Genomic DNA, 24,976 nt, shown 5'->3' on the forward strand with positions numbered 1-24,976 from the left:
TGGGAATTTTTATTGCTATAGTTTTCAGTAAAATGTTTGTAATTTTGACCACTAAGGACTCTAACAAAGATTTTACTGTAGACTAGTACTACAGAATAATGCTGCAGCAATAAAACATAACTGAGAGAATAAAACCAAAATAAAACTTCAGTTACCAAGAAAATGTGCCATTTAGAGCAACAAAACACAGTGCACTCACAAACGTATGCCAATAGCAAAATGTGTCAAAGGCTTTAGGACAAAGACTGTGCAGTGTTTGCATTTCTAATGGGTCGTGGGAAAATATTCCAAATGGTGGTTTGAGAAGCGCTACTATCAAATTAAATTTCCTTTTATGCAAGATGAACTATCATACGTATGGGAATGTGTGATGAATATTTTAAATCGTGGAGCATTTGGCTCTTTTTCAGAACTTAATGCTTTGAAGACCAGCCACTTAGAAAAATTTTGGGCCTTGAAGAGCAGCCGTTTATGCCTTTCTTTTAAATTTTATTGGCACATTTCTGTTTGATATATCATAAAGGGTAAGACATGCTAAAAAGACCAATATTATATGTGAAAGGTTAGCTTTTCTTGTAGCTATACTGTACATATATTAATTTAAACCATTAACTTTTCCTATTTGTGTTTCAAGCAACTTAACGTCAATGTTGCTATTGGTTGACTACATCATATGTTTTATGCTCTGAATATCTGCTGTCATTGATTGGTGAGATCATGTGACGTGAGTTATGATTGACTGACAAAAGCGCATCCCAATCTCAATTCCAGTGCTTCGGAAGCTTGCATGCTGTATATGGTGAAATTTGTATTTATACTTTCATAATACGAAAATATGCAGTGTACCTGTTTCCACCCGTGAAAGGTCTTTCCAAAACAAGTTGTTTTTTGCTAGGTTTCATTTCCTAAAGTGCCAGAATGTTCTACACCAATGTATAAAACTTTTACCATTCAAAGGATTGATAAGTTTCACAGCTCCGAGGGAAAGTATATTGTCACTTAACATGGAAAAATGTATTTTCAGCCAGAAAAAACGTGTCTTTAACCAGAAAATTTGAGACTGTTCTTTTTCTTGTCCAAGTATATGCCCTGAATATGGTTCTTCCATCTGTGGAGTACAAAAATTTAATACCTCAGCAGGGCATAAAATTTCTCTTTTTATGACGCATGTGGTCACTTAGTGTAAAGTCTAAAACCCAAACATACTATTATTGAGTACTGAATGTCATTATCTGACTTGCTTATCAAATCAGTGACATGGGGCTTGCAATAGGGAGATAATAAAGAAAAACAATGTGAATTTCCATTTGTCTAGTATCTGTATAGTATGCCTATTTTTAGTTCTTTTTCATGTCCTAGTTGTTATATATTAATCCATAATGGCTGTGTTTTATAACTGATCAAAACCAGTTCATGACCCCATCAGAGCTTCAATTGATAGGCTGTTTAAATGGGCAAAATATATTACTGCCTTTGTGCAGGTTCTAGAGTTTTACAGTATTGTGGAATACAATTAATTTTTTCAGCCTTTCAAAGATGAAATATGAAGAATGTTGTATGTAGTCGAAATTGCCTATTTATTCTGAAGTCCTACATGTGTGTTATTTATTACTTTATTTCTGGGACATTCGTTCGGATAATACCGACATTTTGTCAGAAATTGTGGAAACATTTCAAGAAACAGTAAATGACTCAGAAAGTTGTGTAAACTGTGGTTCAAACAATGATTGTTGCACTAATTAAATTCCAGAGTACCATCCAACTAAGCCTAAAGAGAATATGCACAGTAATGGCATTGAGTGACAAAGAAAAGGCTATGAAGTTTTTGGATAATTGAAGGGGGGAGAAAATGCTTAAACTTAAGCTGTGTACAAAGCCAATTTTGTTTCATAAAATATGAACACGAATTGTGTAAATGTAAGAAAGATTTCTGCGAAGTCTGAATACATTCCAAATTAAACTTACGAAAGTGTGAAAGAAAAACTATTCGAAAGGTATAAAACTGCTCGTGAGAGTCGGTGCACTGCTACCGAGGGAAATCTATGAGACTGGGTGCTCTCAATTACAAATGGAGATGAACGTAACTGATTTCTAGGTGTCTTCAACCTGGTTAAACAGATTTGGGAAATTAAATTATACAGAAAAGGAAGTCGCAAAATTGCGGAGTTTTCCCAAATAAACACATAGAGGAGATGTAATTAACAAGTAATACTATATGGAAATTTGTAGCTGACTTGAAGACAAATCTTCTTTTTATCCCATAAAATGCTGTGTATAAAGTCAGTCAGTCAGGTTTTGTGCAAGGACTGCAGAAAACTGCGCTGTATCATTTCAAACTTGGGGAGAGGAGGGTGAAAGAGACGAGTCACTTGTGCAGTCAAAGAACACTATGACACATTTGTATTGAATAATTCTGGTGATACGTATCAGTGGATTACTGTTTTCTGCAGCTTTAACTTTATACCTGTATTCAGGAACATAAGGCAAATTAGGACCACAAATTTTAAAAGGTGACTGTTTCCTTGCAAAACTCTTGGCATCTGTGTAGCAAAATCTGGAAAAATGGGAGAGAATAGTTTTTAGTGTCACATCTGAAAAATTTTGTTGCATTTACTGAAAATTATTCATTGCTTTTGTTGGACACTTGGCGTGTACATAACGACACTTCTGTCTTTGGGATGATGACGCAAATCCTGTTAATTAAATTCAGATTCCACCTGTAATTAATACTGAGTTTCATCCTCTCGATGATAAAAAAAAGGTTTCTACAGTGTAGAGCGTTTTTCAGAAAATTAACAAACAATATAATTTCTGATAGCTCTTTCTCATTTCAGGTTTATCAGCAGAACAGTATTGTTAAACTTAGTCATTTTTGCGTTGTCAGTTTGCATTGTCGCTTTATATAAATTTGATGAAGTATGTCTGGTACATAGCACAATATGCAGAATGGCAGCCACGACCATTTCTTACTCCATTTCAGTTCTGTATGAATAAAAATAGTAATTACGGTGTTGTACTTTAATTTGTTAATTTTTCATTTATCAGGTGTGCCTGGTGTCAGGAAAATGTTTATTTTCATCGCCCAATAGACGCTTCGCATTTTTGTGACCATTAAAGGGAATAAACAAGAAAATGTTTCATTGTTAGCTGAATATACATTACTCAAAAATTTTCTTAAGAATTGAGATGCAGGAATTGTTACAAAATATTTAATATCAACAAATTAAAGTCCCACTTGATGATGGAATTCGTCTGTAATGTAACATCATACACAGCCGTGATTTACTTTCCACTGCTAGTCACTTGTGTAATAGTTAACAGGTACAACACTTTCAATATGAATTTGCAAGTTATTCTAAAAATTAATGATTTGAGAGACTTAGTTGCCAGCCCATTGGTTTTTAACATATTGGAGCCTAATGGGTCGGCAATCCAGTTAATACCCGTATCCTGAGGAAATTTACTTTAATTTACAATTTCTTAAGAAATTTACTAATCCACTTACCTCTACCTCTTTAGGCAGTATATCAGCTTAACCTTTCATCCTTGCTCTTTATGAATATGCATATGTTTAGCAAAAATAAATTATACAGGGATTTGTAGATATTACTCTAAAGATACAGTTTTTCAGCATTTTTATTTTTCCTTGAAGTGGACAAAATTTTCATAAGTCTTGGGGAATGGTAGGCTATTGATTTAAAATCACTTGTCAGCAGGAAATACTAAATGCTTCAGTTATTAGTAAAGTGTTTATTGTGAAATGTTTTTTTTCTCATTTTTACAAATTAGAGAACTTCACTTGGGTATAAAATCTTTCAAAACACTCAGGTATGAAATCTTCCAAATCACTCGGGAACACAAAAGCCTGTGTTACATGGCCTATAGTAGTACCTGGTCTCTTTCCTCACTACCTTTCCTGTAGCTTTCCCTTGATCCCAACAGACCTTGCATCTTCTAGCTGGGTTTGTTTTCTTTTCTGTTGGTGGCAGTTTCTCAGGAAAATGACATGCTGTGAGTCTGTCTGCACTTGCAACTCCAGATGCTGAATGTGTGCATTTATGTAGTCCGCTCCTCCTTTTTTAACCAATTGCCTTGCTAATTTACAGATAAAGTGTGCTAATGCTCACTTTTTTGATATTTTGACACTGTGAATAATGTTAACGTTCACAACTACCCTCGTAAAAATATGGAAGAAAATCTTTTTCCATCATTTTACAGTCTTGCACTGGGACAGATAGTAACTCACCAGCTGGTCTCCTCTGTCAACACCTGTTTTGTTGTAGTCTAGTACAATGTCTGGCTTTATTACCTCAGCATATCCACTCCTATTCTTCATCACAGTTCCAACTCCCAATTTATTTCTTCCCCATAGTTCTTGAATGACTGCAGGACTTGTATAAAATCTGTCCATGTAAACCACATATCCTTTCCACAAGTAAGAGGAACATAGCCTCAGCAGCAGGGATTTGACAGAATTGTCAACATTTCCTTTTCCTCCAGTATAAACTTCAGAATTGCACATGTAGCCTGTTTGAGCATCACTTACAACATACAGTTTTATCCCATATTTCTCTGGTTTGCCTTTCGTATAAACATGGAATCCATTGTTTCCTCAAAAAGGACACATCACTTCATCCACAGTCAGATGTGATGGATAAGACTTTTCTGCACCTTTCTGTGAAAAAGTCCCAAACAGGTCTTATTTTATGCAGAGGGTCATAGTCTGGTTCTGTTGAGGTATCCATAGTGAATTATTGTTCACATGCATCATCCTGAATATGGCAAAAAATCTGTTTAGTGACATTAGCTGAGAAGCAAATGATTAAGCAAGCACAGGGTCTTCAGACCAATAATCCCTAAGTTCAGGTTTCTTTACAACACACACATGCAAAACAATTGCAAAAAATAGTTATACTTCATGTATCCTCACTGCTCTCCATTTCTTTCATAAAGGTTTTGGTTTGGTTCTGTTCTGATGGCAAAGTTCAGAAATAGTATCAGTAGCATACTTATTTGTCCCTGACTTTACTACTTTTAGAAACCTGCTGTGATCAAAAAATTGCAAAAAACAGTCTAGTTCTATTGATAATATATCTACAGGACCCTGAATTCCACTCATTTTTTCAGACAGAGCTAATTCAGGGAGTGCATCAAAATGACACCATTCATTAAGAAGGGCAGGCTGTTGAACTGAATGACAAACCTGACTTATAGAAACTTGTGCATTAGTTTCTTCATACTCACTCCCATCGTTTCTATCAGCAGCACAAATTTCACTCTCCAGCTCACGTGTGTCATTGTCGTCTTCTGAAAAATCGCCGATGTCATCCAAAGGATTGTCAAGTTCTGATCCATTGTTCTAGAGTACTTCAGTCTCTAAGTTTGACAAGTGATGTCTGTTAGTCATATTTAGTATTTGTGTGTTTTTACACACAGGAAGGATGCACACAATAACACAACACATCAGCGGACATAGAACAAAACAAGCTCAACAATATTCTAAGTGTGCGCATAGTTCACATAACGCGGGTACCATTCACGAGAGACTGGCGCACACTAGCCATCAACAATGCACTTACGACAAGCCAAACAATTAGTCACACCACTTACAAACATAAAACACACATTTAAATCACTGATAAATAAGTAGGAAGTTAAGAACATATGACAGACATCCGTTGGATTTTTATGGTTAAAACATAGTGAACGTATCTAGTATGTCCATTGGCTCCATTGTCTTAAGCGTCTAAAATTTGCTGTGCAATATTACGTTCTTTTGTCATGGCTTCGTCTGCTTATCTGCTGACATGCGTGCTAGCCAGGATAGGATGTAGAAATTGCTGTTATAAGCAGTTCTTCGTGTGACCAAAATGAGTAACTTTATCAGTTTTAAATATACTTGCAGTGTGCTTTAACAACTGAAATTTTGACAGTGCATTTTTTTCGGTGTATTTTTCTCGTGTGAAAAATTTCAGGGTAGGTTTCAATATGTTGGATTTGTGAAAACAAATACCTACAAAATATGTGTGTTGGCATTTCTTATGTAACTCTAATTGCTTTTCTTTGTGTAACAATAATTTTTTGTCTAAATAAGGATTTACTATCACATATTATAGAGTAGCACACAAGTAAGGAAAATGTGTGAAATATGTTAACATGTCATGTACTATTCATTATATATATTCATTGCGAATGGGGTTTCCAGGCCTTGTACCATAGTTAATATTGAAAGTTGCAAGATCAGCTGATTCCTTGTATTCAGAGATGTACTTACATTTTTCCATCAGTTAACATTTTACAATTGGTTGAGGGTGTACCATTACAGAGTTAGATATAGCTGGCAACACTTACATTTCAGGCCCCTGTGCGATGCGATGTTACATGACAGTGATCATTCTATAATGTGTATTGGTAGTCCACAGATTAGGCATTGGGAAGCCCATATGTAAGGCATAGATTTTCATTAATGTGTGAAAAGAAGCACTGTATAGATATGCCTGCTGTTGTTTGTTTACACCCATTTGTTAGGCAGGAAATAATGATTTATGACTCTACTGCTTTACTTTGTATACAGCATTTTGTTTTCTTTGATTTTACCGAGTCACTTCTTTCAGATGCAGCTAAAGGATTGGGCGTTCCACCACATCATCCTGAGCTACCTGCAACTGAAGATGATGGAAGAAAGTCAAACGAAATACAGAAGTAAGTAAATAAACATTTATTTAGCTTTGAAAGTGACTAGGATTTTGTCCATTGCCTCTCATCAAACGGAATCGGTGATGTAGCATTATTAAGTCTAATCTGTTATAGGTTTGAGCAATGTGCACACAAGTGCCTCTAATGTTGAACTTCACTTGAAATTCCATTAAAATCATTTACAAACTTGAAACAGGTATTTGAATACTCTAACGATGACTTTGATAGTGAATTAATGCATCAAACAGTTGCATTTGAAATTTTTAATTGACTTTTCATGATCATCACCTTTCATTGGTTCATCAAATTCAGACACAAAAGAATTTCTCATTGAGGTCCAGATGCTAAAGCTAGGTACCCACATGAGGTTTTCATTCTGTGAGTGTTTGCAATTAATATATGTCATGTAAACAGTGCCATTAGTAACTAATTGGCATGTTGGAGTGTGAAGCAAGATCTCAGATAGTCGTGCTCTGCAAGTTTAGACCTCTTGTGTAGACGGCAACCTTCATCTCTAGAGAGTTGCTCGCTGTAGCTCTTGCACAAGAAAAACTATACCAGCATTGTTGGGAGGGCTGAGAGTACTCAGAGTGTTGAGTGGCCATTTTGTGTCCCAGATTTGTGCCGTATTTCGCAGTTTGAGCACTACCACATATTGCTATTTTGCCATATTCGTGCACACATTAAATAGAAGTACCCACGAAACTGCATATTTTGAGCCATAATATGTGAAACAAAGAAATCGCCAGTTTTACTTCCTAAACAAACAGCACAAGCAGTTAGGCTATTTTCAAAGTTGTAGACTTAAACAGTGCTGTGCAGCAAATAATAAAAAATCATCATGGGCATATTATGCAGACTTACCAAAAATAAAAAGAAATTGTTCCTGAAGAAACTCTAATGCACGTTAATATGAAAATATGAACAAATGACTAATGCTCTACCTACCTCACCACATCAACACTGCAACAATCCTTTTTATAAACGCGTGCTGGCATTGTTGGAACAGTTGAGACTACTGTTGCGATGGATATGCTTCATGGGTGAATGTCAGCAATGTGTCACTAAAAAAAAGTAATGAAGAGGGCTGCCAGAAAATGGACTCCGGATGGGGACTGAGATAAGAAGCAAGTTTTTTGGCTGAAATGGTTAGTTTTTGACACCTTCACATAGAAATTTACCAGAAATCTACAATTTGAGGAATCTGCCAAAGTAGTTTTATAACATATACTAATTAACATAGAGAAACAAGTGAAGTCATATTTGAAAGTAATCATTTTGGAACTTGAAAAATTGCCATTTTACTTCAAGTAATGCAGCTTGTATTTTTAATTTTATATGATGTGGCATCTATTGGTTATATTGGCTGTTGAAAAACACACCTTAAGGAATTTAAAAGTGATTCCTTGAGTCAGTACAAGTAGAAACATTCACGTAAACGTATGTCTGGAAGCGCTTCATTTATCAGATAGCCACCCTATTTGGCTTTTGAACTTGTCTGGGTATCAAGATGATATTACTTTAATTGCAGATGCTAGAAATATTAGTGTTACAAGCAGACTGTTTTTAACATTAATGAATTTACTAACAGTAGTATCTAGTTTGGGAATTTTGGGTCCAATTGTAAATAGTATTCTCTTAAAGTTTTGATATTGCTGTGGATTTTCCATCAGAAGCTTTACAATGACACTCTTGCTTGCTCCAAAATCATCCTGCTGCCTAATCTGCTCTCTTATCCAACATAAACACAGTCATTTATGTTTTTTCTTTGCTATTGAAATTATTAAAATTGCAGCTGCTGCCCGATGTTCTGTCATTGCAACCTCTTCCTTCACGCACAGAATTACTACAGAAAAATCTCATGGAGGGTGATCTCTCAGCTCTCACAGACACTCTTACTCTGCTGTGTGTAAACTCTTTCAACCTCTGCTGTAGCAAGACTGTTAGACACTTTCCTTAAGTACTCACAGGGAACTATCAGACAGTAACTATCACCAAAAATTCGCCCCCAGTGTAAACATTTCTGCGAGTACTGTCCGAGGGTCTGACTGCCTCAGAGCAGTAATGTGCATCCCATATATAAGCAACAGCCTCTAACAAAGAAAACAAGATTAATATTTAGAGAATGAATGAATGGTGTCCCGAGACACTAACTGATGCGTTAGCATCGCTTTTATTTTTAAGGTTTGATATTTTCTTTGTGCTATCCCTCAGTTTTGTTCCGCTGAACAAAAAAATGAGATGTTCTCAATAAATATTATTGTGAAGTAGCTGATAAACCAATTATTTTCATCTCAGTTATTAAATTGGTTGTGTTAACTTCAACAGTTCAATGTGTAGCACTACCGTGTAAAATGTTTGTGAGCTGAATTAGATGAGAAAGTCAAATTTTCTTCTATAAACCCATAGTATTTGATGAAGTATCTTTTTATGGCCTAGGAACTTAATGATGATACTCTGATAACAACCTGAAGTCCATTCTCCTTCTGTTTCTCATTTTTTGTAACTAACTCCAGTGTAGGCCTCCATGAGCTTAATGCCCTGCATCTGCTGGTTAAATTATTCCCTCCTAAAGTTATTTTTAAGATAATTGTTGGACCACAAAATCCTTTATTAAAAAGAAGAAATGTAATATTAAACACACTTTCAGGATATATATTTTGAATGTAATTTATTTATATGACATTTCACTATGCCATCTTCAGGCCACCTGACCAATATGTAGGAGGAATCCAACTTCCCCAGCAGTCAAAATAGGGGCCAGCATTAAGCGACTGGTATCCATAGACTTATGGTTTCAGCAATGCCATTCCTTCATTCATTGTTCTTCAGTTGATGAATGAAGAGATCGTGTTAGTGAAACCAGAAGTTTACGGATACCAGTTACTTAATGGTGACCTCTATTTTGACTGCATAGGTTGTTGGATTCCTCCTACATGTTGGTCGGGGGTGCTGAAGATGGTGTAGTGAATTGCTAAAATTGGTCGCATAAACAAATTACATTCAAAATATAGATTTAAGTGAACACAACATGGCTAATGCACTGAATGTTGTAACATGCAGAGCTCATTAGCATATAGAATAAATGGTAGCACAAGGCTGCCATTTGTGAGTGAAAGGGCTAAAATGCAAGACACTTAAAAGGGGACCTCCCCATCGCACCCCCCTCAGATTTAGTTATAAGTTTGTACAGTGGATAGGCCTTGAAAAACTGAACACAGATAAATCGAGAAAAGAGGAAGAAGTTGTGTGGAACTATAAAAAAAAAATTAGTAAAATATACAAACTGAGTAGCCCACGCGAAGATAGGCAACATCAAGGACAATGGGACTCAAAGAGCGCCATGGTCCCCTGGTTAGCGAGAGCAGCTACGGAACGAGAGGTCCCAGGTTCAAGTCTTCCCTCGAGTGAAAAGTTTAATTTTTTATTTTCAGTATATGTGACAAACTCTTATGTTTTCATCACTTTTTTGGGAGTGATTATCACATCCACAAGAAAACCTAAATCGGGCAAGGTAGAAGAATCTTTTTACCCATTTGCTAAGTGTAAACGTTAGGTGGGTCGACAACATTTTCCTGTCATGTGACGCACATGCCGTCACCAGTGTCGTATAGAATATATCAGGCGTGTTTTCCTGTGGAGGAATCGGTTGACCTATGACCTTGCGATCAAATGTTTTCGGTTCCCATTGGAGAGGCACGTCCTTTCGTCTACTAATCGCACGGTTTTGCGGTGCGGTCGGAAAACACAGACACTAAACTTATTACAGTGAACAGAGACATCAGTGAACGAACCGACAGATCATAACTTTGCGAAAATAAAGAAAGTAAAATTTTTAGTCGAGGGAAGACTCGAACCCAGGACCTCTCACTCAGCAGCTGCTCACGCTAACCACGGGACCACGGTACTCCTAAGCTCATAATCTCCTTGATGTTGCCTATCTTGCTCATGGACTACTCAGTTTGTATATTTTACTAATTTTTTTCATAGCTCCACACAACTTCTTCCTGTTTTCTCCATTGATCTGTGTTCAGGCCTATCCACTGTGCCAACTTATAACTAAATCTGAGGGGGGTACGATGGGGAGGTTCCCTTGTTAGAGATAGTGAATGCTCTTACATATTGAGGAGAAATGATTTTGTACCTGGAAAATTGCTGCCTGATGGGGTAAAAGGAACAACATTGTAGTTACTTCTTGTAATGAAAACACCGTTTCTTGTAATTTGCGTAGCCGAAGGTTGTGTTATATGTTACATATTTCAAAGGCTCTAATACAATAACATAACATTTAATATAAACTGTAATGGTTTGGACATAATTACTATTTTTTCATATGATTTTCATTCGAATGTAATCCCAAATATGATTTTGCGAGATATGTTCAGAATATTAGGAATGCAATTTCCTTATTTTCTAGGAAAGAATTTGCCACTGTCAGTTTTTATGCAGAGAGAAGGTGCAGCTCTTTCAGAGATTTTATTCACTTGATTATAACAACAGAGTTGCCACAGGTTCTGGAAGTCAGGGAATTTCAAACACATCAGGGAAATTTGAAAAAAAAAAGCTCTAGAAAAATCTCATTTTTGGCCTCAGTAGATGAAATGGTTTGTTTAATGAGGTGTCATGCATAGTCACTTGGTGGGTGCAGCTGTGTACGTGCACTGCTTCCCTACTCCCTCATATTTACTGCTTCTCCCCTCAGCTTCAGTCAGTGCTGTCACCACTTCTTGTCACTAGCCTAGCAGCTGCTGATGAGGGGCATGAGTAGTAGTTTGTTTGGATCTGTTCCTCAGAGGCTGATCTGGTTTTCAGAGACTGTAGACACAGCGGCCTTAGACACTGGTCATGTGTGCATGAGTTGTGTTTGAGTGATTGTGTGAATGTGTGTGTAGCCTTGTTTTCTGACAAAAACTATGGCAGAAAATTTAGTTGTGAGAGGATAACTGTGTCTTCTATGTGACCGTCTGTGGCTCACCAATCATCTTGACAGTGAGTTGCTACCTATCTTCATTATTATTGATTCTCAGAGTATTTGAACAAGTTATCTGTTGCAAGGATTGATCATCACAGTCTCATTTCATCGACATGCTGTCTGTGGCTCGTGAATATCTGGCCACACAAGTGGATTTCCGCAACAGGCCAAAACTGCAGGCCGTTTTTGCAGGTATCTGTAATGGATCGGGCCTGCCATCTGAAGCCATTCGTTTCCCACTACTGTGTAGGCCCTGCCCATCGCATCTAGTCCCACTGATCTATCCACCAGCCGAGTGTGTTTGTGTGTTGCGTAATACAGAGGATTTTTGTGGTTTATCCATGGACTGAGGACTGCAGTGCTCCTCGGCAGGCCAGAGGCCACAGGCGATGGATTTCAGGAATTGCAACTGTCTCACCACGAGTACATTGTACAGTGTGGCATTTTATAGACATTCTATTTCTTTTACTACATTTTGGCACTTTGAAAGGAGTTTATATATTAGAAAGTATGGTGGTTTGTACGTTGTGTTCTCATATATTTCTCGAAAGAAAAATCATACAATAACTATAAAGTAATAACACAGTAGGTAATAACCAAAAATAATGAACATAGTAGAACCAACATTTTATTGGTGGTCACCTACAGTGTTGGTTTACACAATTATTTTTAGAGGCCTGCTTTTTTCTGAAGTAATTTCTGAAATCAGTGAAGGTGTTTTAAATCTGTCTTGCAACTCCAAGGAAATCCATATTTTTGTCACGAAATTTGTTTTGTTTTATTGAAATAAAATAACATCAGTTGTCTTAATGAAACACATACACCATTTGGCTTGCTTTCTCCATCTAAAAACATTTAATTACAAAAGATGTTGATGTTAGTACTTATAAGATTTTTGTTCACATCAGGAAACGCCATCTGCTTGCAAGTTTTGTTAGGTATTTCCTCGTTTGTACTATTGTTTCTTGTACCAAAGCTGCAAAGACAGATTGCAACTTACATCTAAACTTACCTTTGAGATCTCAAAATTTGTCAGGGAAAAATCCTAAAACTTTAACATTTTCCCGCAGTTTATGACATTTTTTATCAGTCCTGTCATATTTCCTATGCCCACAACGTTAATTATCACCCAATTTTGCATCAACATATTTATAATTTTCCCGCAATTTATGCATTACAAAAAAAATGTTTGTGGAGAAAAAATTACGTTGGCATGATGTTGGCCGTCCAGTAGTGTTTACAAATATTACGTGGTCAAGTTTCTTGACACTAGGGCACTCTACTTAGCAGATTTGAACCAGTAAGCATGTAAAATTTGGAACAATTTGTGCCGTATCTCCTGCCACTGCCAAGCTCTACTTGGTATGGTGGCTGATGAGAGTAACTAGGTTTGTTTGAATGAAGATATCATGACCAATCACTGCCATTTTCAAACTGCCTCTACTGCACAGACACAGTTTCATGATTGTTGTGATCATTGTGACACATTTGTTGAACCGTATTTAGTGTGTTTTGGCGTATGGCCACTTGGGGCACTAGTTGACACCATCATTGACTTTGCATTGCTCAAATGTTTTTAGTTTAAACACAGTGCTGGTTACGTATTTTATACATGCTGATTAAAACGTGTTTCGAGAATGTATTCTCGTTGTCAAGTGCAGTATTTAGGTATGTATTTTTTGTGATGTTACACAAACAATGTGAGTGATAGTTTGTGTGTGTGTGTGTGTGTGTGTGTGTGTGTGTGTGTGAGAGAGAGAGAGAGAGAGAGAGAGAGAGAGAGAGAGAGAGAGAGAGAGATTTTCTACACAGCTGATAGGCACAGTCCTTGATAACCTCAGAAAGATGACAGCAGTGCAAGAGATGCAGAATAACACACATGCAAACACCACAGAAAATATTTATCTATGTATTTGGACTTGACAGTGAGAAAAAATTATTGAAACGTGTCATGCTAAGCATGAAAAAATATGTAACAAGTGCAGTATTTCATTATTTAAATAAAGAATGGCAGCTACAGACTAACAAAAATGTCGATTATGACACATGAAATTGAGTGAAACATTCCTACTTCCCAAACAGTTATCAGTTCCAGTTACATCAGTGGTTTTTATTAGATAATAAACCTTCATTAGATAATAAAAAAGTCACACATAAAGTGCAAGGGGGTTTCTTTTACGTAACTTGTACAGCTTAAAACGTTATTTCCCATTTTTTCCACTTTTATTTTTAAGTCCCTTGAAAAGTGTAAAAGGGGGGGGGGGTGTTTCACTAATGCTTTCATATGTTTTTGGCATTTCAAGGAGAAGCTCAGCAGAAATATCTTCATGCACTCTGAAGTACGTTCTCACACATTTCAGTCTGCTTAGTGGTGGTGATGTTGGCAATGTGGTAATGTAATCTGGCCCTTGTATTGGGCAGAATAACAACTGGTGGATGATTTACCTTTTCCAAAATTTGATTTTCTGTAAATATTCCACTGCTGCGGACTACAAATACCTCACTACAGAGCAGAGAGCAACACAGGATCCTCAGGTGACTGGATTCCAGTGATTGCCAATGCCAAGGATAACTGATACCTTATTTGGAAGATGAAATGACAGTCTTGGAGGGAGTTCAGTGCACTAGACCAGCGGTTGCATAAAGGCTCATTCAAATTAACTAACTACATCTAGCTATTTTACCAACTGAAAGTGTGAAGAGGAAAGACTTACTTGACATAGCAGTATATCCCAGCTGAAATACGAAATTTCTATCAATACCTACCAAGTGAATAGTAGATTTGTACATGTGTGTGGAAAAACCCTTTGATCGAGGACCAGAAATGGAATGGTGAATGTGCATGTTTAGTGTAATTGTAACAGACATAGTGCTAAAATTTCCAGTATTTTTCTACTGCTTCTTGTTCCTATTTGTATTGCAACAACCATTGTGTGTTTTGATGCCTCTTGTGTACATATATCATACATAAAGTGCAAGGGGGTAGCTTAAAATGTTATTTCCTTTATTTTACACTTTCCTGTGTTTCTGTTTCTACAACAATTAACACAGAAAAACAGTGTATTTGAGCAGTACAATGTTGTTACTGTCCAGATACAACATTATTTGTCCATTAAAATTAAAATATTGCTAGATTTTCAAGGAAAACATAAGCAATTGTGTAATAACTGTTAAAAAATCCAGAATGGTATTTTATCTAATATACACTGCCTGCACCAAGAAAGTCCAAATAGGAAAATGCAAAACAGTTGTTTTTCTGTAAAATTAGCTTTTTGCTAGTTACAATGTTTTGTAGGTGAGCAATTCAGTTCTAGAGCATAAATGATATCTTCATTTTCACGTCTCTGCAAAGGGTCTGTTAGACTCAACACTAAAGTCCAGTCTGGTAAAAAGTGGTCGTGTTTTACACAAATCAAACTGTTCAGTCCTGTTATTGATGTCTTCTGTGATTTGATCAATTTTTACTTCAAAACTTTCTAGATTTTTGTGTGATGGTTCTGCCTCAAGATTCAGTGCATTGACCACTTTCCAATTTGAATTGTAATATAAATTACAATAAAAAATACAAGTATACAATCAACAGGTTCAAGGAGGAAGGTACTATAAATGTTTTTTCTCTTTATGTCAAGCCACATTAGAGATTTCACAATCGACAACCTGATGTTTATGAAGTTTTGAAAGAATGCTGAAATCCATAATGGTGCTTTGGCCGCAGAAGGGGCAGCAAACCACACTTCAGCATACACTCTGTCAATCAAAATAACAAACATCACAAAATATGTCTCTTCCTGTGGTGATAAATTCAAATTCACCATGAAATACAAATATGTTCAAGCAGTAAATGACTTTCAGCAGCCACCGTGCATGAGAGATACTTCTGGAACACTGAAAAACACTCTTCTTTTAATTGTGGTGATGGCATTTTTGAGAGTGTTTCATCATTGCATGTTCCTGGAGGTTGATCAAAATCTAGTAACTTTGATTTAACACTGCAGGAACTTGCTGTCACCAGTTCAGCTAGTTGGTTTGTGTAAAAATGATAGGAAGATCTCGATGATAGCCAGTTAAATGAGGGAAGTACAAGAAAAAGGACCAGTGCTAAATGATTAGTGAGTTTTCCTTTTATTTTCAAATTTGTTTATGTATAACATTTATATTAAAAGTTCATAAATAAATTACTTACCAAATTGTTGAAATTCATATTCACTTCGTTCTCCCAGCTGCTCTGCTTGCTCAGATACTCTTCTCTCTCATTCACAGGTAGCTGGTAAGCAATTCCATGCTTGACTCTTGGCCATCCTGTTAACTGTTGGTTGACCAAGAACTTTTTATCTTCTTCCGTAATTATGATATTAAACACATTAGCATGTTCTATGTGAAAAATGTCAAGAAGTCTTTGAACAATATGTGTTTGTCTTTGCTTATCAGCATTCAGTGATCTTCCATCAAGTTTTTGTAGTTGCCTCCATTGTTGACACAAAATTTCTAATTTTTCTACACAGTTTCTCAGCTCATGTTTTGTAATTTGTGATTTACCCCGATAAATCATCACATCCCATACACAGATAGTGTGGCACTTTGATCCTCAGTTAATTTATTCAACCTCATGTTGTAAGGGAAAACCTTTAACTTTTGTTGGACAGATGGCAGTTTGCTTCCAGTTATTGTGTGGGAATAACACCCGAGTAAATAAAGTTTCTTCGATCATGTCATGTATCGGATTATAAATGGAGATGTTCTCGGATGAGACTCACATGTGTCACGTGATAGGATAAAAATGGAGAAGCTGACATGTGACAATCTTGTCGACTCCACACAATATTATTGAATAAATTTCTAGCTTGTGAACCCCCACATGTACCAGCACAAACAGTTAATTGTAAATTAGGAAGTCACTGTTCATAGGACCTCCACATGTGATTGGATTTTTAAGTGTTGGCTGTGCTACAGTGTAGAGACCAACCACTGCATATTGTCACATTCCTTAAAAAGTAAAGTCACGAAGTTCAAATAAATGCAGGCAGGAATTTACAGTTTTAAATTTTAACAAAACTGAATTTATTTCAATATGCTTGTGCCACTAATACCAAGTTAATAATAATTTAACATTGAATCAATTAATACCTGTACAAGTCTTAAACTAAAAAGAGGACAGTGTTTCACAGTCACGTAAACTTCCGGTAAATTATGAGAAATAATCAAAATTCCTTTAGCGTAAGTTTAAAATCAAAAGTTCTACAGTGTTAGACTAGCTATAATCCTGAGTGCAAATCACTCACAGAAATAACAGTAGTAAAGATTTTAAGAATTCAGACTAGTTAACCTGACATGAAGTCCCCTAGTTAAAAATACTTCAGGGTATTCACTAACAACCTCACGCCCGCAGCTCAACACGATATAACTTCAACACACTTGAGAGGTGAAATAATGCCACTCATACATACTCCCTTCTCCAGATCTCAAAACCAACTGTCAGAGGAATGCAAATCAAAGAGACGTGCATTGCAAATCAAAGAGACGTGCATCAAGATGGCTGCTGCTATTTCGACCCTCACCTTGATGCGAGTCAAGCACTTATGCTTCAGACTCTGCAACACACTCAAAAACTATAAATTTAATGTGATATACATGTATTGTGTGTTAATTTGCACGTAAATTTCCTCAGCTTTCTCGTGCTGTACTTAGTTTTGCTGTAACTTAAATACATCATTCATAAGTAATGATTTTGTCTAGGAAAACACTATTTTGCATTGTCCTGTTACTAATAAATATAAATAATTAAAATTAAGTACAATTATACAGATCAGCTATGTGTTATTCACGACGCTACCGCTATTTTTAGTGTTTCATTCATTATTTATGTAAAAGTTCGTGTCATTACGTGAGGAATGCTCAATCATGCCTTTAGTTTAAAATAGGTAATGTTTATGAAAAACCTACTATGATAGTCAGATTGTGCTCAATGAGACCTATTAGTGAACACTTCGTTTGTGAAAATCGCTTAAGGCTTTGTCAGGATATTAGTTTCTGAAGTTAACTTTGCACATGAAACATTTAACATGAAATAACTTGAAACTACACTTTGTATTGACAGCATGTTTTTACCCACACACTCATCTTAATTTTGTCTTTGTAACCATGTTACTGGCTTCTCTGTCACTAGTTGAATTCAGATTCTATTGGATTTAGTCGTAATTTATATTTATTCTTGATACTCATTCCAGCCATGGTGGTTACCACTCCATGTTTCACTCCAGTGACCCGGATTTCCCTGCCATGTGGTCAGAGCCTGAGGTTACCTGACCTGCAGTCTTTGTAATTCTCATACTCAGTGTTGCGCCAGTCACTATGGCTCAAATGGTGCCGCCATCTTTTGACAACACAGCAAAACTCGTGTGGCTACTGGGCTCTAACCAGCTAGTCGTCCTCTCGCATTTCATCACAAACAGAATGGGGCACATGGCCACGCCTGTTTTTAGGGTTTCTAGTCTCAGTAACTGGCATGTACTGTCTTAGTAAATAAACTGAAAATGAAGACATTTCCTCAATACAGCTGCTGTCTTCTCTCAAAGTGATTCTATTTGAGTGGCCCGGGTTGTGTTGTAAAAGAGAAATACTTCTCTCCCTCTTACCTTCCCTCCCTCCCTGTATTGAGATTACTGACCTGTTGTGTTACCCAGTCAACGTGGTCTGCAATGTGAACATGTTCACTTAAGGAGACTGAAGCATATGAACTGCCTGCATTGAGTAATGAGTGAATCTATCATGCATAGGAAATATTTTGCGAAATTTATGGTCTTATTTTTATGAATTGCCTAATTTTGAAGGTCCCCCTTATTGTAGTGAGCCAAAATTTCACATAGCTCATTTTTTACATGGAGTGGAACTAAATGTGGTGGTTAGACAAAGAGAAATCATCAAATTTAAAAGTTCCAAATCGGAGCCACCCAACTGATGCATGTTAAAGCATTCTGAGGTCATCTCCAAGCTCTTTGTGTTGGAAACATCCTCAGCTGGTGTATGCCTCATAGTCTAACATTGGAAGATATTGGTTGGCGTTTTATATTCTCTCAGTACTGCCCAGTAGATACAATTTCTGTAAATCAAAATTGATATTGACGTGATGAACAGTGACTGGTGTGAATTTGTGATTAAGCTTGCATAAGCATTTTAAGATTTGCATAAGAACCTGTAAGAAGTTGACAAAAGTGGGCTTCCAAAGGCACAAGATTCTCTGCAGTTATTACAAATTATTAAATTTGTTGTTGTTGTTGTTGTTGTTGTTGTGGTCTTCAGTCCTGAGACTGGTTTGATGCAGCTCTCCATGCTACTCTATCCTGTGCAAGCATCTCCCAGTGCCTACTGCAACCTACATCCTTCTGAATCTGCTTAGTGTATTCATCTCTTGGTCTCCCTCTACAATTTTTACACTCCACGCTGCCCTCCAATACTAAACTGGTGATCCCTTGATGCCTCAGAACATGTCCTACCAACCGATCCCTTCTTCTAGTCAAGTTGTGCCACAAACTTCTCTTCTCCCCAATCCTATTCAATACTTCCTCATTAGTTATGTGATCTACCCATCTAATCTTAATAAATTATTAAATTTATTAAATTAATATCAAACATTATGGATAAAAACTTTGCAACTTGCTGTTTTCATTGGTATAAAGAGTGTTCATTTTGGATTTGTGCTTGAATAATATGAAGTTTTGAAAATGGGTCCCTCATTTAGAATAACCCTGTAAGATGATTAATGTTGAAAAAAATATAAATTCAAATAAAAAGATCAGTGGGGTTCGATCCAGTGATCCAAAGATTACGGAGCTCGAACGCTAACCACACTACTGCTTCCAGTTCGTGCGCAGGGTCGCAATGCACCTGTACACCATTTACGTGAAATACTTCTCTTGACGGTTTCTTGAACTCACCTCAGTAGTACTCCTTACTGCTTGAATGTTGTTATCCTACTGGACTACTAATAGTGTACGAAGTTTGAAGTATATCTGTGATCTGTACATTTTGGGCTCTCTTTGTTAGGCACTTTAGATCCACATTTGGCCCTCCATGAGTTTTAACTCCTCCAGGAAATGACAGTGTTTTGATTCGTGAAAAGCTTAAAAAACACGCATGAACAGTTCTCTCAAGAAGGCATATCATTATATCTTCATAAGCAACTTACCACCAGAGTGCACAAGTCACAGTACTGTCGATAAAAACACTTGTAATACAAAAAATTTCTGGCTTGCGGAAATATGTAAATTGCTCAAAAACAGGTTTGCACCACCTGCATATCTGTGAATGTACATGGGCTTAGATTCGAGGGGCACATAGAATAAAAGAAAAAGCGTTATGGAAACTAAGAGATACTGTACTGTGAAATAAAAACAAAACTATAAACAAAATAAAGGCTGTGTGTTTAGAAATGCACTTCTCTAAAATTGTGCTGCCAGATAGCATTCAATACTGTGTTCTTCGGCATGCTGTCTGATGGTGGTACACAAATCACAGTCAAGCCCGTCCCACTAATTGAAAACGGCCGTCTCAGAGTCATCCAGCGACCTGTGAGGGTTCCTGCAATGTCACAGTCTCACCCAATCGAGTTCATGACAGCAGATACCGCAGGCCATTCCATTTATTCAATTCCTGTGTCTCTTAGGAAAGTGTTCTTGATGTGGACATTGTGTGCTTGTGCATTATCTTCACCCAGGACGAATCCATGGCTGAAATGTCGGACATTAGGCTGGAGAATCTTGTCCCAATACTGCACAGCCTTCAAATTGTCCTCAATAGCAATGAGTGATGTCAGTTATCCATACATGATACTGGCTTGTAAAGTGACTCACCTCTCTGCCGAACCCTCGGAACTACGTGCTCGAGATGAGCATCGGTACCCGGCCACCTTTACACGCTACTACGATTATTGTCAGGCACTGGACAAATGCTCCATTCATTGATGGAGGAAACCAGATGCTACGCACCAATGTTCTGTTCGAGGGATGCTCTCGCACACCACAGTGCTGAGGTATTTGTTCCGCTGTTTGAAGTGGATGCTTGAAGGTCAAATTGATAGCACATGTGAAGATGGTTGCTATTTGTTGGAAATGGCAGAAAACCCAGTTTCCTCCAAAAAGGCAGTTTGTTTTTCTATTGCACTTTCCTAGGGTATCTGTGAGCCATAATTTTTGTGTGTCAGTCATTAGCTGGTGGTGTTAACTGTGGACAGTCACTAAAAGGCTTACCTTTAATATTTTGTGTCTCACTATAGTGGTAGAGTGTTGCAATGACGCTGCTGTGTCATATGGCAATTTTGAGGACAACTTCCATGCTGACAACCTTTCTTGCTGTGTGTGTGATCTAAACTCAGGGCTTGTTGACTGACTGAACAGTGTGCACAAGCTGCAGTGTGCGCACTTGGAGGCACATTACACTTGGTTGAAGTGCACTGAGAATGCGTGTATAGTTGTTACCTCCACTACCCAAGTAGTGGCTGTTCCATGTCGATAAAAGGTTATTGGGGAAAAGATGTCTGATCAAAAAATACAAACTGTGCAAGTCACGAGAGTGCTGCGAAAGGGTTCGAAATCTGGTTTTACTTTTTGTTGTGAGTTAAGAAAGGAGATAGGAAGTTTGAGAGGTTGACAAGAAGTAATTAAAGCTTTTGGTTGTGGTGATTATAATGACAACTGATAACTGTAGAAGTTACATAAGGATTCTTAGGAAGGGGGATGCAAGAGATAGTCCACAAAATGAAGAGTATTTATGAAGTGAAGTGAAGTGGACACAAGATGGTGTTCGATGTTTCTATATTGTTACTGAAACAGAAAGGAAAAATGAAAGATAGAATGGTGCAAGGGTAAAGGGAGAACTAATGGTGAGGGAAAATCAAGAATTGTAATGAACAATTATCTAAAGGTCCAAACATGCTTCTGGGATTTAAAGTAGGCATTTGTTGTTTATTGTATCTGTAAGTCATTACCTGGTTAGGACAGCAGTAGCTGTAAGACTGGTGTAAACTGTTATGTGAGGGGTAGTCAACCTTTTTTAACTAATGCCTACATTTGTATATCTATTAGTATGATTTTGTAACCATCCACAACTTCCGCAGTAATGGTGATTGGTAGGAAAGTAACTCTACTTTATAAAATTTATAAAGCAGAGTTGCAGCTAGTTAAAGTGCATAATAATGTAATTGTTACTAAATACTTTGTCAAACTTTTATGAAAACTTTATCTGTACAATCTGTTGCCCACCCTTAAAGCTGGAACGGCCACTAGTGAGTGATAGGACGAGGCTGACTGCAACTGCGTTACACTAAACACTGTAAAACAATGTTTGTAATAATAGCATACATTTTGCATAAAACATAAGATTTTTTAACAACCTTGTGATATATATATAGTGTATCCATTCTGTACTTGGCACATAATTTCTTCAGGATACGAAAGAAACTTGTCTACCTTTAAATGAAACGTCTGCTATTTTTACTTTTTATTCTACTTTATTTTACATGTCTAGTCCCGAAGGACCAAATTGATTACCAATCTCAAAGGTCATGGAACGTGTCAGTACATGAAATTACAACATAAAAGTAATAACAGATAAAATAAAATGTTTATGAACCCAAAAAAAGACAAGCCATGAATGTATGTAAATGCAATCAATAATATAACACTGGAATCAGCTTAATTTTTCAAGGAGTTCCTTGACAGAATAAGAGAAATGACCCATGAGGAAACTTGTCAGTTTAGATTTGAAATCGCATGGATTACTGCAAGATTTTTGAATTCTTGTTGTAACTTATTGGAAATGGATGCAGCAGTATACTTCACACCTTTCTGCATAAGAGACAAGGAAGTGTTATCCAAATGCAGATTGGATTTCTGTCTATTGTAGTGAAAGCTGCTAATTCTTGCGAATAAGCTGATACTGTTAACAAAAAAGATGAAACATATACATATTGAGAGGCCAGTGTCAGAATATCCAGACTAATTAACAGGGGTCAACAAGAAGTTCATGAACTTGTACCACTTATTACCCAAACCACCCATTTCTGAGGCAAAAATATGAGGGCTGTACCAAAAGTAAGGATCTCAATATTTTACAAATAGAAAGCATTGTCTGTTGTTGTTATTTTATACATTGTTGCAAAGCTTACACTTTTGTCTGTGTTTCAACATAGTCTCCATTTTTTTTTGACACACTTTTGAAGATGATGCTCCAACTTTTGTATTCCTAAGTCAAAGAAGTCTCCCGCCAACCGGTTGAGGAAGCGTGTGGCCTCTGCTCGGACTTCATCATTGCTCTTGAAGCGTTTGCCATGCAAGTGTTCCTTTAGCTTGGGGAGGAGGTGATAATCGCTGGGGGCTAAGTCTGGGCTGTACGGGGGATGGGGCCTAACAGTCCACCCAAATTTATTGAAAAGCTCCTGTGTTTGATGAGCAACGTGGGGTTGAGCCTTATCATGAAGAAGCACTAATCCCTCACGTCAGTTGTCCTCTGTGGTGATTCTGGATTGCTCGCTGGAGTTTGGTCAATGTTTCACAATATCTGTCTGAGTTTATTGTCGTCCCAGGTTGCATGAAATCGATGAGGAGTACCCCCTTCAGATCCCAAAACGCCATCGCCATAACTTTTCCTGCCGAATGCATTTGTTTGAATTTCTTTGGTGGCGGTGAACCAGAGTTATGCCACTGACGAGATTGTTGTTTTGTTTTGGGGGTGTAATGAAATACCCACGCTTCATCTCTCATGACGCTAGAGTCCAACAACTTCTCCTTGTTGTCTCCCCCCTCACATTGTAGAAGAAATTTGCAAGCACAGTCAAGGCATTGCTCTTGTGTCCGTCAGTCAGCATCCATGGGACCCAGCGAGCACACACCTTGTGTTAACCCAACGTTTCTGTTAAAGTTCTTTCAGTTGTGCTGTGGGAAGCTTCAGGAATGCATTCAGCAAGTTCATGGACAGTGACCCTCTGATCTTTGAGCAGCTCACTGTTGATCTTCAGGACAATTGCATCCGAAACCAGCGGTCTGCCACTCCGTTCTTCATCGTGAACTTCCGTGCGACCCTCAGCAAAAGCCCTGCACCATTTGCGGATGTGCTGAACGGACATGCACTCTTCACCATAAACCTCAGTCAGTTGTCGATGAATCTCCACAGGCGGTAAGTTCCTTGCATGGAGAAACTGGATACTGCTTGAACCTCGCTCTTGGCGGGAGCAGCGATCAACACTTCCACCTCTGATGGCTGCCAGGCCAACACTGGGAGACATAGTGAATCGCAGAAGGGCAGGCTCGAAAGTGGGGGAACCACTGCGCACAGCACTGTTGTCGGATTTAGCCTAGTACCTTCCCTAGAGCTCACTGGGAACCTTACTTTTGTACAATCCTCGTATCCTTTGAGAATGGAAAGAGTTACCCCAAAATATAATACCATATGTCATAAGCGAATGAAAATAAGCAAAGCAGCCTACTTTTCGTATTGAACTATCACTAACTTAAGATGCCATTTGAATAGTAAAAATGGCAGCATTAAGTCTTGAACAAGATCTGAACTTGGCTTTCCACAGCAGTTTACTATCTATCTGAACACCTAGAAGTTTGAACTATTCAGTTTCACTAATCATATGCCCATTCTGTGAAATTAAAATATCGGGTTTTGTTGAAGTGTGTGTTAGAAACTGTAAAAATTTGCGTTAGTTTATTTTCTTCATGCCATGAACTTTGTCTTGAACTGAACTATTTGAAACAGTGCTAATGTTGCACACAACATCCTTTACTACTAAGCTAGTGTCCATCAGCAAACAGAAATATTTTAGAATCACCTGTAATATGAGAGGGCATATTATTTATACAAATAAGGAACAGGAGAGGCCCCACCACTGATCCCTGGGGTACACCCCCCCATCCCATCTCCTTTAGTCTCGCCCCACTCAGACGCCCCTCCATCATAGCCATTCTCGACACTGTGGAGAACGACCTTTTGCTGTCTGTTATTGAAGTAAAGGTAAACCAATTGTGAGCTACTCCCCTTATTCCGTAATGGTCTAACATCTGGAACAATATTTTGTGATTAACACAATGAAACACCTTAGTTAAATCAAAAAAGATGCCTAGCATTCGAAACCTTTTGTTTAATCCATCCAGTACCTCGCAAAGAAAAGAGAATGTAGCATTTTCAGTTCTTAAATCACTTCTGAAATCGAACTGTACATTTGATAGCAAATTATGTGAAATAAAATGATTAATTATCCTTACATACACAGCCTTTTCAATAACTTTAGCAACCACTGATGGCATAGATATA

General features: G+C 37.4%; 1 protein-coding gene across 1 annotated transcript in view; it reads left to right on the forward strand.

Annotated features, from left to right (window-relative positions):
- The window catches only part of LOC126471220 (histone-lysine N-methyltransferase trithorax), a 233,252-nt gene that overhangs the window by 72,215 nt on the left and 136,061 nt on the right, over window positions 1–24,976 (forward strand). The window contains exon 6 of the mRNA XM_050099344.1: window positions 6,615–6,702. Within this exon, the coding sequence (XP_049955301.1) occupies window positions 6,615–6,702 (88 nt within the window). The remainder of the gene's footprint in view (window positions 1–6,614; window positions 6,703–24,976) is intronic.

The sequence above is a fragment of the Schistocerca serialis genome, chromosome 3, assembly GCF_023864345.2.
Source record: "Schistocerca serialis cubense isolate TAMUIC-IGC-003099 chromosome 3, iqSchSeri2.2, whole genome shotgun sequence".
Taxonomy (NCBI): domain Eukaryota; kingdom Metazoa; phylum Arthropoda; class Insecta; order Orthoptera; family Acrididae; genus Schistocerca; species Schistocerca serialis.